Below are 18,873 nucleotides of genomic sequence, written 5' to 3' on the forward strand. Positions count from 1 at the left end.
TCCTCGCTTAGTCTGTCTGTCCCATTACCAGTGTTTGTTAGGACTTGTCAGTGACTCATCATCTGCAATATTGATCAATAGGCAGTTGACCACTGATAGGTGCAGTAGTTACATCAGTTTCAGTATGAAATAACTTGTTTCTAGCTTGATCAATAAGCTTATTGTGTATGGAGTTGTTTTATAAATTAGTAACAGTGTTCTTCTCATGTATTAAAGCACATAAAATTAAATTATGGCATCAACTAAATGTAAGCATGTTGCAATGTCTTTAGTTGAGAAACTGAAAGTGCTTGAATGGATATGTAAGATGAGTCTCATCAAAACATTGCAAGTGATGTAGGGGTTGGCATAAAAACTGTTAAAAATTGGAGAAAAAAAATGAAAACTCTTGAAAGGCATACGACAACAATCAATGATGTGAAAGGAGTGAAAATATGCATGACTTTGAAGAAGCCTACAAGTGAAATTCTAGAGAACACTTTGTGGGTGTGGTTTGAGTGGGAGAGGAGAAAAATAAAGTCTATTGTCTAGGCCAGTCATAAAAGAAAAGGCACTCATTTTGTACGAAAAATTACATAAAAATGAAAGTGAAGGCTGGTCACACTGGTGAAAAAAAAATGACTTGGCATTCAAAATCTAATTATTTCAGGTGAGAAGCTGTCTGCTGATGAAACAGCTGCCAATGAATTTGTTCCAAAATTTGAAATCTTAGTTACAGAGCTTAACCTGACCCCTGATCAGGCATCTAACATTGATGAGTTTGGCTTGCACTACAAACTCTCCCCTACATGAAGTCCTGCTACACAAAAACAGTCTGTAACAGATTCACAACTTGCCAAACATAGAATTACTACTGCTGCCTGTAGTACCACTAACGCCAGTCACAAGATGCTACTGTTTGTGATCAGAAAGGCAAAAAAACCAAAGGTATTCAAAAACAGTCACAATGCATCAATGCCGGTAAATTACCATAACCAAAATTCAACAAGGATGGAATTCAGCCTCTTTAAGGAATAGTTTTATGACCAATTAGTCCCTGCCATTACAAAATACCTAAAAGGAAAAAACAACTTACTAAACATGCCACATTGATACATAACAAGGCGGCATCTCATCCTCCTGAAGATGATCTTCTAAAGGTGAAATGAAAGTTGTTTTTCTTTCTGTCTAATAACATTTCTAAGTCAGTCCATGGACCAGGGGGTCAGTGAGTGGCTGAAGAGGTGATATCATTGAAAATACATCTGATCAATTTTAGAGAGAACACAAGAAGGGAGCAGCTTGTTCCTGGTGATGACATAAATAAATGTAAAAGACGTTACCTATACAGTTGCTAAAGTTTGGGAAGAAATGGCAATATCACCACTTGAAAAATCATGGTGGAAACTGTGGCCAAAAATGAATGAAATTAAAGATGAAACATCAAAAGGAACAAGTGGAGAGAATCAAGAGGAAACAGACCACACAACAACTGATGAAAGTCAAGATGCAGACACTCTGATTTTGAGGCATTTGCAAACTTTACAGTAGGATTGGTTGATTTAAATGAGGAGAGGAAGGGACCAAACTACGAGGTCATTGGTCCCTTGATCCAAAGGAAACAATGCCACAAGGGTGAGAATAAGACAATGAGACAACACAAAACAGAATGAAAGGAAAAACCACAAGAACAACTGAAGGGCAACAAACACTTAAATGGACAAAAGGGGACAAGAGAACCACAAGGACGCAAGAAACAGGTAGAAGAGGTTAAAACAAGATAGCAGGTTACCATGGCTGTCTGACCATGAGGAGAAAAAGGAATAGCCAGCCACTCTGCAACACATTAAAACCCCCACCCTGAAAGCACTAGGTCAGAGGACACACAGGTACAAAGGACACATGCTAAAACTTAGAGAAAATGATAAAACTCACCCTCATGAATAAATCGTAAAACTAAAGCTGCTGTTGAGGCATTGTTGCCCAACACCCAAGGTAGGGTCCTGGGAAAGTTAAAAGTCTGCCACAGAGCAGCTAAAGTGGGCACTCCAGCAAGAGATGGATGACTGTCATTCGTGAGCCACAGCGATACCAAGATGGGTCCTCGCAACAGAGGAGGTAATCATACGTCAGCCATGTATGGCCAATGCGGAATCGACAGAGAACCACAGAGTCACTGCGAAAAGCATGCACAGAGGTCTTCCACACATTAGTAGTTTCTTTAATGGCACACAGCTTGTTGTGAATACTGACATTATGCCATTCCATCTCCCAAAGCCACAAAACCTTGCAGTGTAATACTGAATGCAGATCAATTTCAGAGAAGCCCACCTCCAGAAGTGGTTACTGTGTAGCCTGTTTGGCCAGCCTGTCGGCAAGTTCATTGCCTGGGATTCTGACATAACATGGGGGCCAGACAAACACCACTGAATGACTGGACCATTTCAGGGCATAGATGGACTCCTGGATGGTCGCTACCAAAGAATGATGAAAGTAACACTGGCCGATGGCTCGTAGGCTGCTCAAGGAGTCAGTACACAGGAGAAATGACTCGCCTGGGCATGAGCGGATGTGCTCAAGAGCACAAGATATCGCCAAAAGCTCTGCAGTGAAAACACTGCAGCCATCTGGCAATGAGTACTATTCTATATGTCCTCCATAAACATAGGTAATGCCAATGTGACCATCAGCCATCAAGCCATTAGTGCAAACCACTTAATGGCCCCGGTGCATGTCGAGAATCTAGAGGAAGTGACAGTGGAGAGTCATAGGGTTAACTGAGTCCTTAGGACCATGTGAAAGGTCCAGGCGTAGCTGTGGCCTAGGTGTACACCATGGAGGTTTTCAAGAATGAACCTCAAGTATAGGTGGTAAAGGCAAGGACTCCAGATCGGAGAGAAGGGATCACACACGATCTGCATTTGTAAGCTCTGACCTGGGCTGTCAATGTGGGAGATGAACTGCTGTGGGCAGGAAAAGGAGATTGTAATTTGGATGTGCAGGAAAACTATGAAAGTATGCAATGTAACTGGAGAGCAATTGCACATGCCTAACCTGCAATGGAGGGACTCCGGGCTCCACCAGGACACTGGTCACCGGACTCATCCTAAAGCTCCTGTTGGTAGGCGAACACCACAGTGGTGCACTGGGTTGAGTACATGCAATGCTGAGGGTGCTGCTGAACCACAAACCAGACTCCCATAGTCAAGGAGGTATTGAACAAGGGCTCTGTAGAGCTGCAGCAGCGTAGAATGATCTGCACCCCAGATGGTGTTGCTCAGACAGTGGAGGGCATTGAGGTGCTGCCAGCACTTCTGCTTAAGCTGACGGAGGTGAGGAAGCCAAGTCAATTGGGCGTCAAAAACCAGTCCTAAGAATCAATATGTATCCACTACAGTGAGTGGATCATCATTAAGGTAAAGTTCTGGATCCCGATGAATGGTAAGATGCTGAAAGAAGTGTATAACACACGACTCTGCAGCCGAAAACTGGAAACCGTAGGCTAGAGCCCATGACTGCGCCTTATGGATGGTTCCCTGTATGTGATGCTCAGCAACACCAGTACTGGTGGAGCAGTATGAAATGCAAAAGTTGTCTGCATACAGAGACGATGCTGCTAGACCATTAATGGCCACTAAAAGTAGAGATACACTCCATACGGAGCCCTGTGGGACCCCATTCAACTGGAAATTGGGCAATCTGTGGGAGGCACCAACTTGAACATGGAAAGTGTGAAGAGACAGGAAATTTTGGATAAAAATCAGGAGTGGGTCTTGGAGACCCCACTCGTATAATGTGGCACGAATATGATGTCGCCAGGTCGTGTAATACGCTTTTCATAAATCAAAAAAGACAGCAACCAGGTGTTGGCATCTGGAAAAGGCTGTTTGAATGGCAGACTTGAGGGACACAAGATTATCAGTGGTAGAGCGACCCTGGCAGAAGCCGCCCTGACATGGAGACAGTAGGCTACACGACTCCAGGACTCAACCCAACCACCAACACACCATACATTCCAGCAGCTTACAAAGAATGTTGGTGAGGCTGATGGGCTGATAGCTATCCACATCAAGTGGGTTTTTACCAGGTTTAAGCACCAGAATGATGTTGCTCTCCCGCCATTCAGATAGAAAGATGTCATCGCATCAGATCTGGTTGAACATGACAAGGAGATGTCGCTTGTAGTCAGATGAGAGATGTTTAATCATCTGACTGTGGATCTGATCTGGGCCAGGAGCTGTGTCGGGGTAATGTGCAAGGGAACTGAGGAGCTCCCACTCTGTAAATGGGGCATTATAGGGTTCACTGTGGTGTGTAGCAAATGAGAGGACTTTCCTTTTCATCTGCCATTTGAGGGTGCGAAAGGCTGGGGGGTAGTTCTCCGATGCAGAGGCTCGAGCAAAGTGCCCTGCAATCACGTTTGTGTCAGTAGACAACACGCTGTTGATGTTAATGCCAGGGAGACCTGTTGGGGTCTGGTACCCTAAAAGAAGTCCGATCTTCGTCCAGACTTGGGAAGGTGACGTATGGCATCCAATGGTCGAGATGTATCTCTCCCAAAACTCCTACTTCCTTCTTTTGATAAGCTGGTGAATGCGGGCATGGAGCCGCTCAAAGGCTATGAAGTGCTACAGGGCAGGGTGCCGCTTATGCTGCTGTAGAGCTTGCCGATGCTCCTTAATTGCCTCAGCAACTTCCGGCGACCACCAAGACACCACCTTTCACCGGGGCACCCTAAAGAGCGAGGGATTGTGTTTTCCACTGCATTAATGATTGTTGTAGCCACCTGCTTAACTATCACATCAATTTTACTGTGTGGGGGAGAGTCAACGATGACTACAGAGGTGAAAGTTTCCCAGTCTGTCTTGTTTAAAGCCCATCTGGGCAAGCTTCCATGGGCCTGACGCCAGGGCAGTGACAGGAAGATGGGGAAGTAGTCACTAACACACAGGTCATCATGTGCTCTCCAGTGGATAGATGGGAGAAGTCCTGGGCTACAGATGGGTGAATCAATGGCCGAGTAACTACCACGAGCCACACTGAAATGTGTGGCGGTCCCAGTATTTAAGAGGCAGAGGTCGAACTGAGACAGCAAACTTTTGACACCTCTGCCCCAGCCAGTAAGCACAGTGTCACCCCACAAGGGGTTATGGGCATTAAAATCTCCCAAAAGTAGGAAAGGTTTAGGGAGTTGATCAATCAGTGCAGCTAATACATTCAGGGGTATTGCACCATCTGGAGGAAGATATACATTGCAGACAGTTATTTCCTGTGTCATTCTTAGTTTGACAGCCACAGCTTCAAGAGGGGTTTGAAGGGGCACAGTTGCACTACAGACTGAGTTTAGGACATAAACGCAAACTCCACCTGACCCTCAATTATAGTCATTACATTTCCTGTAATACCCCTTATAGCTGTGGAGGGCAGGGGCCTGCAGTGCCAGGAACCAAGTTTCCTGGAGGGCAATGCAGAAAGCAGGTGTAAAGCTTAACAGTCGCTGTAGCTCAGCCAGGTGGTGGAAAAAACTGCCGCAGTTCCACTGGAGGATGGCATCGTGAGACTGGGAAGTCATGGAACATTCAATGAGGCAGTTTATGCCTCAGGGTCACCTGCTGCCGATGACTTATTGCCTGAGCAGTCTATATCCATTGTGTCTGAAGGTCCAGCGAAATCTAGGTCCTCAGCGGATACCAAAATCTCCACCTCATCCCCAGGCACAGAGCCTGGTGGTGTGGGTGCCACTGCAATTTCCTTTTTTGACTTTTCTCATTGCTCCTTGGGTTTGTCTTGCTGGGAGGGCTTCACTGATTCAGTATCCAGGACTGAGGAGGATCGTGAAGGGGTACAACCAGCTGCTTTTGGGCACTTCAGCCACTGGCAGTCGTCATCTTTCCCACTAGCAGAAACCTGGGAAAGGAGTGACTCAAGGGATCCCTTCCTGGAGAGAGGAGCCGAAGAAGACTTACGCTTCTCCAGCTGGGAAGTGGGGACTGGTGTCCCTGATGGTTGGGGTGGGGCGAGGGGGGGGGGGGGCAGTGCTCTCGATGTAGGTGGTGCGGGAGCAAAGAGGGGCAGATTGGCCCCACCATCAAGGGGGCAGGTGTAACCTTCTGGTTCTGAGAGCCAACTGGAATTCGTGGAACTCATGGGGCTGCAACTGTTCTCATAGCTGTGGCATATGAGGAGGTCATAACCACAGGATGTAGGGGCTCATATTTTCTCTTAGCCTCAGTGTAGGTCAGTCAGTCCAGGGTCTTGTATTCCACAATTTTCCTCTCTTTCTGTAAAATCCTGCAGTCTGGCGAGCAAGGTGAATGATGCTCTCCACAGTTGACACAGATGGGAGGCGGGGAGCATGGAGTATTGGGATGTGTTGGACATTCACAATCTCGACATATGACACTGGAAGTACAGCGGGAAGACATATGGCCGAACTTCCAGCACTTCAAGCACCGCATTGGGGGAGGGATATATGGCTTGACATCACAGCAGTAGACCATCACCTTGACATTCTCAGTTAAAGTGTCACCCTTGAAGGCCAAGGTGAAGGCACCGATGGCAACCTGATTATCCCTTGGTCCCTGATGAATGCGCCACACGAAATGAACACCTTGCCACTCTAAATTGGCATGCAGCTCATCATCAGACTGCAAAAGAAGGTCCTTGTGAAATATAATACCCTGGACCATATTTAAGCTCTTATGTGGTGTGATGGTAACAGAAACATCCCCCAACTTGTTGCAAGTGAGTAAAGCCCGTGACTGGGCAGAGGATGCTGTTTTTATCAAGACTGACCCAGAGCCCATTTTAGACAATCGCTCCACCTCCCCTAACTTGTCCTCTAAATGCTCTACAAAAAACTGGGCATCATTGAAGCAAAGGAGTCCCCATCAGTTCTCATACATATGAGGTACCAGGGTGAATAAGGTTCATTGTCATCCTTAGTCTGGCATTCCTCCCATGGTGTGGCCAGGTAGGGAAACGATTTAGGGTTGTACTTTCTTGCATTGTACTGAGACTTGGAACACTTAGAGACTGCTGGTGTCTAATCACCAGCAAGTGATGACATGGTACACTTCATTGCATGTCATCCGCCATGATGCCATCCACTCCCACCAGGGGCCCTCCCCACGGGCTCCACCCAGCCGCAGCAAAAGCCACCTGGCAGGATGGCCTTTGCCGAGAATCCTGATACCCCAGGATCAAGGGCATCTGCTCCTTGTCATACATGGTTAGTGAACGGCACAGGCAGGCATCAGCAGAGTAATCCCCGTGTTGTCCGGGGGAGGGGGGGGAGGGGGGAGGCTACACTACAACCAATAGGGTACATGGCATCCCCATCACAATGGACTGGCTACCGTGCTGGATATGGGGTGCTAAGAAATCCATGGTCATCGTCAGCGCAGAAAGCGACACTGTATAGTGCATGGTGGAAAACGCACCCAGGAAGGTGTCCTTATCCAAGAGAGTGAGAATGAGTGGGACTGCAATGCGACAATGAGAAACTGGGCTAAAGATCTGAATGCATGATGGACATGATGCACCATGTAAGGCGTCCTTCCCCAATTGGCTCACTCTTCAGGAAAATTTAGGAAGATGGAGGTCAAACCCAACAGAGGTCATCACATAAAGGCCGAAACATGAGATACTCCTTTTAGTCGCCTCTTATGACAGGCAGGAATACCTCGGGCCTATTCTAACTCACAGACCCGCAGGGGGTTTTACAGTAGAACATTTAGCCCAGTGACATAAGTGAGTGGATCAGTACAGCTTATGTTGAGTGCACAATGGAAGAAGAATTAACTGGTGATCAAATTACTGGTGCTGTAAGTTGAAGAACCAATGAGAATGAGAAATATGATGATGGTGACGAAGACAATGAACCTACGACTTGAGTATTGCATACATATGGTAAAAATGCATTTGATGTAGCCTTTAAATACATTGAACAAAGCTCTACATCTACCTCAAGAGACTTTAGTGGATAGGTAGTGCTGGAACATCATGACAAAACAAGGTTGTTGGCTGCTAAGCTAAAGCTCCTTACAGATTTTCTATGCCCTGCTTACACAAACAGAACATTTTTTACCATGTGATTTCATGTTTTAAACAGTTAGTTGCAAATCAGTTGTGTGTCACTGCAGTATTGTAGTAAGTCAAACTTTCACTCTCAGTCGCAATACCTGACCAAACAATACAGATGTATTTTAGAGTAGAGACACTACTTTACATTGCTCTTTTGTATAAGATTTTTTTAGTGTGTTGAAATATTCTTTTTGTTTTGTTACTGTTTTAAAATCGAACAATATTTCAGACAGAATTTTCAGTTGAAAATTAAAGTTTTACTGTACTGTATTGTGATGTTACAAGTCAATAAAGGTGTTCCTTTGATAATTTGATGTTTCTCACATACTGACCCCACTCTTGATCCCTTAGGGGATGGATTACAAAGGTTCTACTGTACTTTCATGAATAACATTTTCTCAAAATCCCATCATAAATCAAATATTGATTTGGTTTCCCCTTGTATTATGCAGAATTATATATCCATTCTTCCATTTGTTCTGGCAAACTATTCCCTTCTTTTCTTAACCTGTATTCAGACGATCTCTATCTTATCTTTTATGTCTTCTCTTGCACTCTCAGTTACAGTGTAATTACACCTCTCTTAGTCATTCCCTGTATGAATTATGCCAATTTGGCACAACATTTTGCATGCCATAAGTTACAATTTCTTCATCCCATTTTGTTGTTCTGGCTATATGAAATTAAATTTTGCATAGTATAAAAAGGGGGTATTTGGATCCAGTGTTCCCACTTGAATACAAAAAGACTCTTGCATGTGGGCTACAAACTGAATCAGAAGTGGTTTCCTTGCCTGTCTGCAGCAATAAAAAGGACTCTCCAGCATTAGTTGTGACAAGCTTTATGTGTGAGCACACATGTCCTTCCACTGTTTCACTTATTTATTTCTCCTTCATAGTGGTCTGCCAGTAGCAACCAGGAAATCCGGGTTTGAGTCCCGGTCCAGAAAAAATTTCATATGTAACGAATAGATAGTACATCTGTGCCTAATACAGCTGATGTCAAAGAATTTTCAGTCAGCAAATAAATTTCAAATTATTTTGTACAGCTGTGGATCATTAATAATTCCTGTTCTTTCAGACATGCAAGTAAAGTACATCCTTCTAGCCCTGAATCTTTATGACCTCAATCTCTGCTACCCTGGCCCCCACACCCACCTCTACCTCTGACTTAACTTGTCCTGCTCACACATATTCCCTCCATCAGTCTGCCTCTTCCTCTGTTCTATCACCCCAGCCCAATCTGTTCCTACATGTAATCATATGCTGTACACAACTCACCCTGACTGTGAACCCTAACAAGCTCATTGGTGCCACATTTTGATTCCACACACTTACTGCCTCTCACTGCCAGCCATCTGCCACCCTTCCCCAACTGCCTGTCTGACTCCTGTCTCATCTCCCCCCTCCTCATTATCTACAGCTCACCCCCCAACCCCAGTTCAGCTGCAGTGCCAGCACGCTATAATTAGCCAGGACAACGTAGCCCACTCCCATTGCTTTTAGCAGATAATATAGGAAAACTACTGATCAGACATTACTTTAAAAGGTATGAAGATAGGTGTTTAATATACCATGAACAGAGATATCACTGAAGACCATGTGCAAGCTTGAACAGGACAACGATTGTACCATATTCTTCTCAAAAGAAATATCTTAGGATTTATGTTAAGCAATTTAGGTAAACTACAGAAAACCTGAACTGCGATTTCAACTCCAGTCTTCACAGATGAATGTCCAATGTCTTAGATAATGTACTGCTGGTTACCTTTCACATTTAATTTGGTACTAACTGTCATAACAGTGAAGTAATTTCTGAAAAAAATAGTTTCTATGATACTTCACTATAGAAATGTTAATATGCTAGAACTATATGGAAATCATTTTCCTACCCATCATACTCCTGACATTTTTCATTATTCTCTGCCATCCAATTGATTTTTTCTTGTCTCATTCAGATCAGCCCTTGTAGAACTGGTTCCTCTGTATCATAACTGTATGATTCTCTCTAACTGGCTGACTTCAATAGTTCCAACTTTATGACAATGATGGCTTTGCCATTTGCACATTTTTTTCTGTCTCTTTATTATACTGTTCTGACTTGTGCTTTATGTCAAAAGATTTTATTTGAATAAATATCAGGTTTTTGAACCAGTTATTTTTCAGTCACTTTCAGTAGGTTTTCAAGAGTAGTACATTTGGTTCTTAAAGAGTAGGGGGCAATATGCAACAGTATCTACAACAATTTAATTTCTTAATTAAAATGGCATGACTTATCAATATTTTTCCATATTTAGCTAAATGTAGCAGTAGCAACTGAAGCATGAATGGTTTGACCTGGTAGAATAATTTGGAAAAAAAGCTCATTATACATGACATCATTTTATATTATATGTTGCATACAATTTGCTATTATAGCTGAGTGAAAATTGTTAAAAATAAAGAGCATTAGGATTGTACGTATACATTTTCACATAATTGCTAACCAGATTTTATGCAATACCTTGTAACCCCAATCATACGTCCAGGCATCAGTCTTACAAGAGACTGACGGCAGGAAAAAAAACCAGCATGCGGCCCACCATATCCTAACGGCACTCCAAACCTTTGGCTGGTTCCAACAGCAATATCAACATTGAACTCACTTGGAGGACGTAAAAGAGTGAGTGCTAATAAATCTGTTGCACAGCATACCAGTGACTGTAATAGGAAAATAAACATTTATTTTGCCCATATGGAACTTATAAAAGATATGCTTTTTTTTAAGGACAAGTGAAATTGTAGTAACTGAAATAAAGGGAAAAAATGAGAAAAATGGGGCATGTGAATAATAGGGGTGATTTACAACATGGTCTGGATGGGATTATGAGTGATATCTACAGTTAGAAGTGGTGAGTAAGGGAACTGTGTCTAGTCATTCTGTACTAAGCTTGGGCAGATGGCCATATGTTTATTAATTTCCATTATTTCAAGGTAGTTCATCTTCCTTCCTTTATGGATGTAATGTAATACTTCATGTTGTACCTTGTAACTATGGCCTTCTTTAATCAGGTGATCTGCAAAAGTAGAGTCTCCTTTTCAAAGTTTCAAACTTCTATGGTGTTCCTTCAAGTGGACATATATTGCCCTGCCAGGCTGAACTATATAGAATTTACCACAATTACAGGTGATTTTGTATATTTCACTCCCTTCCAAAGCTTAAGTGCTGTCTTTACCATTGGGAAAATAGTGTCCAACAGTGTTGTGCACAATAAATGATGTTTTAAAGTAACTGAGTTCAAGTTTTCTGGCTACATTCAGTGAGACTTTCCTAAATATGGAATTGTGAACTTTATTGTGTTCTTGAGGTGGTGGGCCAAGAACAGGGCAAGGAGAGAGAGCACACTTGTTGTTTCTGCTTTTTGTGCATTATGGAGTCCACTGAGGTAGAAGGATGGCCATTGTTTGACACTATTTGTCTGATTGCATTTAATTCAACCTGGAAGCTATATTCATTCATGGGGATGGATATTAGGTGATGTATCATTGGATGAAAGGCAGCATGCTTATGGGTCACTGGGTGTCAAGAATGAGGAGATATTACAATATCTGTGATGGCACATTTCCTATAAATTTTGAAAGTATGAATATGATTGCTGATGTCTAAGGTTAGATCCTGCTTGAGGGATTGTTGAAGTTGTCTGGTAATATCTCTCCATAAGCACAAGACATCATCAACACACCTCAACTGGTATCAGTCTTGGCAGAGAGTTGGTTATTTTCATAAAAGCTGTCTTTCAAAATTATCGATGAAGATTTCAGCAAGGACTGGACTGTAGCAGAAAAGGGTGGAAGGGGGCGGGGGGGGGGGGGGGGGGGGGGGAGTGTCTCCCATAGCTAGACCATCTAACTATTTGTATACCCTGCCAATGAAACAGAAATACTTTTGTATTGGGCAAGCTTGTGTAGCTAACCTTATGTCATCTGTGAGAAGCAGGTTTTTGCATGCTGTAATAGAAATATAAAGGTTGACTGGAATATGAAAGCAGACTTCAGAATAAGAGGAAAAGGGCATGAAAGTGAAGCAGTAGTTGAGAAGACAGTGAGAGTGTGCTGCAGCTTCTCCCTGATATTCCTGATTTTGTACATTGAGCACACAGTAAAGGGAACTGAGGAGAAATTTGGGATAGGAATTAAAGTTCATGCAGAAGAAATAAAAACTTTGTAATTTACTGATGATGCTGTATTTCTGTCAAAGACAGAAAAGGACTTGGAAGAGCAGCTGAACAGAATGGACAGTGTCTTGAAAAGATGTTATCAGATGAATATCAACAGAAACTGGGTAATGGAATGTAATCGAATCAAATCATGCAATGATGAGGGAACTAGATTAAATGAGATACTAATACTAGTAAAAGAGTTTTTATATTTTGGCAGCAAAATAATTGATCACCAAAGTAGAGGGGACATAAAATTTACATCAGCAATAGCAAGAAAAGCATTTCTCAGAAAGATTTGGTAACACAGAATTAAATTTAAGTGTTAGGGTGTCTTTTCTGAAGATATTTATATGGAATGTAGCCTTGTATGGAAGTGGAATTTGAGTGATAAGCAGTCCTGACAACAAGAAAACAGAAGGTTTTTGAAATACAGTGTTACAAAAAAATGATGAAAATTAGATTGTTAGATTGAATAACTAATAAGTAGGTACTGTATTGAATCGGGGTAAACATAAACTTGTGGCACAATGTGACTTACAGAAGGAACTGGTTGGCAGGAGACATACAGAGGCAGCAAGGAACTGACAATTCGAAAATAAGTGTTGGGATAAAAACTGTAGAGGGTGTACAAATTTTGAATATAGTAAGCAGATTCAAATGGATGTACAGGGTGACAGTTATTGAACTATAAAAAATAAAATCGTCATAACTTCTGAATGGTTTGTGTTAGGATATTCAAACTACACGGTAGGCTGCAGGGCATGATGGGAAGTAGTACATGCATGTATGATTTGGATGGGTTCATCAATAAGCAAAATTGGTGCATTTGGGGGACTGAGGATCTGCATTTCATGATCAAGAATTCTCTTCACCCTCAATGGGTGACTGTGGGGTGTGCAACGTCTAGTCATGGAGTAATCAGTGCAATATTCGTTGATAGCATGGTGACTACTGAATGGTACATGAAGGGTTTGGAGAATGATTTCATCCCTATTATCCAAAGTGACCTTGATTTTGACAAGATGTGGTTCATGCAAGTTGGAGCTCAACTCCATCAAAGCAGGAGGGTGCTTGATGTTAAGGAGGAACACTTTGGGGACCACTTTCTGACTCTGGGGTACCCAGAGGCAACTGGCATAGGCCTCGAATGGCCACCATATTCTCCGAATCTGAGCACATGCAACTCCTTTTTATGGGGATATATTAACACTTTCGCTGCGGCATCGGTGCAGGCGCGCAGCTCTCCAGTGCGGCCCGGCAACCCGCGAGTGCGGGCCGGTAGCACTCCGAAAGTGCAGCTACCGCTCGTAACCGACGCTCCTAAGCACACCTGAGTTACAGGCTGACGTAAAGACCTTGTAAGATCTGTAGGGTCATGTTATATACCGACTTAATGATGACACCTTAGATGCATTACTTCAAATAAGCTTCGACTGTATTGTGGTCTTGTTTTAAAGTCTGTTTGCTGTCTGACACCTATACGGGTCACACAGGCGTCATTCAAATGTTCATTAGCCGCCATTACGAACAATATACATTCGATAACTGATCACAGAAAACAAAAGTTTACACGCTATGATGCTAGCTTAGACACTGCAACTAGACTGAGTAATCCAATAGTGAGCGCGGACGCTTATAAGCGTCAGCTGCACTGGCTCGTGGCTTGTTGTGACGCTTATAAGCATCGGCCGCAGCGAAAGTGTTAAAGATAAGGTATACTGCAATAACCCAAAACCATTGCCGAGTTGCAAACAGCCATTCAGGAGATCATTGACAATATCTATGTTCTGAGACTTCAGCGAGTCATGCAAAATATCACTATTTGTCTGTGCCACATCATTGCCAATGATGGCAGGTGTACTGAACATGTCATAATATAAATCTGAATATCAGTAGTGATATTTACATGTTGAATAAAATGTGTGCATGCTGCAGTTTGTAACAAAATTTTTTTTTTTCCATTTTTTTTTTTTTTTTTTTTTTTTCCATATAGGTCAGTAATTGTCCTGTAAGTTACAGTTGATAAGCAGAGATGAAGAGGATTGCACAGGATAAACTAGTGTGGAGAGACACATCAAACCAGTCTTTGAACTGAAGACCACCACCACAACAACAACAACAACAACAACAACAACAGAAATACATGTCTCCTGAACTATCAGTAAGTAATATGGTCTCATCCTGCAAAAAATCCACTACAACACTGCTTGAAAGATAAATCCACTACAACACTGCTTGAAACATAAAAGAAGGCATATATTCTGATAAAGAGTAGAGAAATGTCATTTCAGGATGTTCTTGAGGCTGTGGTTAAGTTTAATTCTATACTATGTGATGTTCCAGAAGCCTAGCATGAGAAATTCTGTTGAGCTTGGAAGGTATAGAGAGGAACTAGTAGCAACATTAAACATTGAGAGTATGTAATGCATGAATGGACAGCACATTTAATAACATACTGTTTGCAAAAGGCAGAGACTTAGTTGGACATACAATTTTAACTAGTTCTGAAAGATCACCAAGAAGACTTATCCTCTGTAGAGTAATAAACTGAAGAATAATAAGGATAAAATTTTAACTTTAGAAAAACTATGTTAATGTCCTTTATTTTACATTTCCTAAAAGTCTTTCTATTGTTGTTTTATGGATAACTTCATATTTAAGTATTCGATGTTCAATGTACTAATGCATTCAGAGTATATGAAATATTTTTCATTCCTTTGTTACTTACACCATTTAAATGAGCACGTTGTACAACCTCTGTGAAATCATTAACAGTTCCTTCTGTGTCAGGGTATTGGAAAAGTACGGCTGCTATATCTCTGTTTGTGAAGTCAGCTTGGAATACATTTCCCACCTCTATGGACAATCCTAGTGAATCAGCTCTTGTTTCCACAACAGAAATTGTTTGTGGATGAAGTAGATGTGATAGAAATAAACGTCTTCTTTTGTTTTGCCTGAAATAAAATTGCTTTTAATTTATAAAACCAGAAATGGAACTCTTTTTCATTACACCATTTAATATAGAAGTAGTGTATAGTGACATCACAAATTCCATCATCATCCATTATTCTGCATGTTCTTATTTGCAAGACTGGAGTATTTGCTGTCTCTTGCCATCACAAATAATATTTTATAACAGCTTTAATCTAGCTTTAGACAGCTGCACATAAACGATAGAAAAAATAATCAGTTTTAAAACTTATGTATTAAAATTTTTTGCCCACTGGTAATAGTTTGGCTCAGATAGAAGTTTTGGTTGCTATTACTTCCAGAATTAAATGATAATAATTGAATCCAGTAATGCTTAACTATACATATCAAAACATATGAATCTGGGCAGTGAGAGTGTTGCACTTTTCCACATTATATTATTTTATAATAGATAGTTTAGTAGACAAGGGCAGCACCTGTGTGTGAGTCAATAGTCAGTAAGAAGAACTGAATAATTATGAAAATGTTTAGTGATTGTATAGATAAAAACCATACACAAAGATGTAGTTTAAAATTTGTTACATATTTTGAAGTAAGGTTGACAGTAAATTACCTCATTTACATTTTGGCACCATTACAAACACAAAGTTTATTCTATATTAGGAAACAGCAACCACAATATCAAGAGAGTACAAGAAAGTGTTCATAAATTAATTTCATTTATAAATATCAACATAGAATTTACACGAGTATTGCTGAAACTTTAACAACTGCAGCAAGAGCAAGTCTATATTATGAATTCCAGTATTGTGCTGATATTCTTGTTGCCTGCATAATTAAACTTCTATTTATGTGACCTTTCACTGCTCAACACCTTCACTATATAGTAACTGGTTATTTTCACACACTCCATTCTATTCCACATTGGATTTCCCTGTATTGAATTAACAGTGTAATGCATAACTCTGGAATCATTGTTGTATTTGTACATTTCCACACTACAGAGAAAAAGCTCATAAGATGAACTACTGTAATAATGAAATAGTCAGAAAGTGGTAGCAGTTTTCAGTGCAGAATTATCAGATTTGAAGAAAGTTTATTGATAATTATTCTCTTCAATGCATAAGCATTTTCAAATATAATCTTTAGGCTTTAAAGAGAGACTGTTTTCCATTCCTACCAGATCTGTAACTTTGAAATCATACACCTGAACCATTGCAGGCAATTTTTAATAGTCAGATAGGAATGACCAAGTGACCTGCTACATTAACACTTTTCTGTCCGCACATCTTGTACAAATTGATTCGCTTGGCACTGGCAGTGCTAATTCGGATTACTTGGCTTGTCACCGGCCATTCTTGACATCATCATTAACTTTTACTTGTCTCATCATTAGTTCTCATAAGTTCACAACCCTTTTCCCCTACTTTCATAAAATTGTAGAGTTGATGCCACTTCCCATAAGAAGGTGTCAATAGTTCCATCACTGTCTTTGCTAAAGGCTGTCCAGCACCGGAATATATCTTGAATCAGGAAATGTATCCCATACTCTAATCACACAGCATCTGAATGAGTATGCCATTTTTCATAATTTTCGATAGATTGTAAACTTTAAAATTTAACCATTTATGCCACAGTATCATTCCTTCATCAATTGAGATGTTTTGACTTAGATTAAAAGTTTCTTTAAACTTTTTGGAAAAATAATCAATTACGAATTGCACTTTGAAAAGCCAATCATCCTTATCTGGTTCATCGTTGTTGCCAGAAAAATGTAAAAATGATAATATTTGTCTGAATCATTTGTGGGACATCGTTTTGCGAAATATTGGTGTGTCTATCAATGGTTTCATTGACCAATAATCATCGCTCCTTGCTTTTTTTTGTACAATTCCCACAAGGATAACAAGCCGAAACATCCCATAATTCTGACAAATTTGGCATTTTTTTTATCCAGTTTCCTTCTATTGCAATTTTGACTGTAGTACTTGTTGGTTTTGTTGCTAATATATTCAAATAGATTGTTCCCAATATATAATTCTACAATATCCTCGATGCTCTGTGTATCTGTGGGAAATAAGTTTGGACCCAGAGATCCTTCAAATTTATTATTGGTCCTCGGTAAATCAAAGTATGACCACTGTGCACTGTATTCTTTGTCTGATTCATCCAAATCACTTGGCAACCGTAGTGTTTGCCAAATTCTTCTTGGACGTATTTCACTATCTTCCGACGATTCTGCTTCACTTCCATTTTTTTTTTTTTTAATATCCAGTGTCTTCTTCCCAATCAGCCAAGTCATCTGGAACATCAGACAAGATGTCTGCATGTTCATCGTAAATAATTGTATCGTCTCTTTCATCTGCCATGATGAAAGAGCACAAATACTTATAAAAACAAAAAACTTGTTCACGTGTGCAACTTATTGTTACCTAAACGAAACACCAACAGAATGCAAAAGACACTAAAGTGGTGTCGCCGGCCACTGTGCGATTCTATGCTCACGACACCAATGTGGTGCCACCGGCCACTGAGCGATACTATGCACAGGACACCACTGTGGTGTTGGCAGCCATTTACCGCTATTTTGAGTATGACACCACTGTGGTGTCACCAGACGGCATAGTGTTAACAGAACACTCAGAGTTCTGGGTGAGAGTTTCCATGTGATGAATGCTACAAGTAGTGCATATATTTTTCCACCATTTACATTTTAGTCATTAACATTTTGCATAATAACTTAACATTCATTTCTCTGTAATTGACTGGTTCTGCTGACATCATCACTGGCATTCTTGAAAACACATTTAACTCCAATTATCTGTTTTGTGTATATCTTAAAAGCAGTATTAGGTCAAAACTTCTGATCAGAACCAGAATTTAGTACTCATTTTATGTTACTGTGTACACAAGTGTGCAAGGGACATTACAGAGGTGGTCGCTACTTCCCAGGCTACGTAATCCAGTGTCTTATTACATGAATGTGTGGCACTGCAATATATGGTACCATTGGACGCCACACATCCTTTCAGATAATTTGACTCATGGGTAAGAATATGATAAGCAAGTTGGGATGTCTCTCGTTAACATAAAGATGTTTTTTTTTTTATTGGGTTGAGATTATTTCATGAAATTTTTACTATTAATTTCCTCCTCAGAATGCCAAAATATTTTGTTGACTCCCACTTACATAGGAAGAAATTACTATTGAAGAAAAAGCAGTTAGAGTTCACAAGTAAAAATTAAAAATTTAAGTGTGTTTTTTTTTCACGTTATTCAAGAGTTGAATGGTCAAGAAACAGTCTGAAAGTGGCTCTACGAACCCTGTGCCAAACTCTTAAGCCTGGATTGCATAATGGTCATGTAGATGTAGAAGGGTAACCTTGACACTTAAGGCTAGTATGGTACGTACTGTAGTAGCCTTGCCACTGTTCTCTGCATTACTACAGCTGTATTCCAAAAGGACAGTCCATGTTCAACTGTTACAGAAAGTGTTCTATATCTACATCCACACTGTCACTTTCATGCTTTCGTATTACAATTGCAATGGTGCACAGGAAAAATAATTGTTGTTCAGTCCCTGCGTGAGCTCTAATCTCCCTAATTTTGCCTTCATGGTCTTTTTGTGATAAGTATATTTTGGTTTAATCTTCTAGGAAAGTAAGCAAATGGAATTTTAA

General features: G+C 40.8%; 1 protein-coding gene across 1 annotated transcript in view; it reads right to left on the bottom strand.

The window, feature by feature from the left end:
- LOC124555229 (glycine dehydrogenase (decarboxylating), mitochondrial) overlaps positions 1–18,873 on the bottom strand; it is a 316,302-nt gene that overhangs the window by 143,855 nt on the left and 153,574 nt on the right. Inside the window, exons 5-6 of the mRNA XM_047129086.1 lie at positions 14,991–15,216; positions 10,567–10,763 (exon numbers count right to left, since the gene is read on the bottom strand). Coding sequence (XP_046985042.1) covers positions 10,567–10,763; positions 14,991–15,216 — 423 coding nt within the window. The remainder of the gene's footprint in view (positions 1–10,566; positions 10,764–14,990; positions 15,217–18,873) is intronic.

This window comes from Schistocerca americana, chromosome X (assembly GCF_021461395.2).
Source record: "Schistocerca americana isolate TAMUIC-IGC-003095 chromosome X, iqSchAmer2.1, whole genome shotgun sequence".
NCBI classification, from domain to species: domain Eukaryota; kingdom Metazoa; phylum Arthropoda; class Insecta; order Orthoptera; family Acrididae; genus Schistocerca; species Schistocerca americana.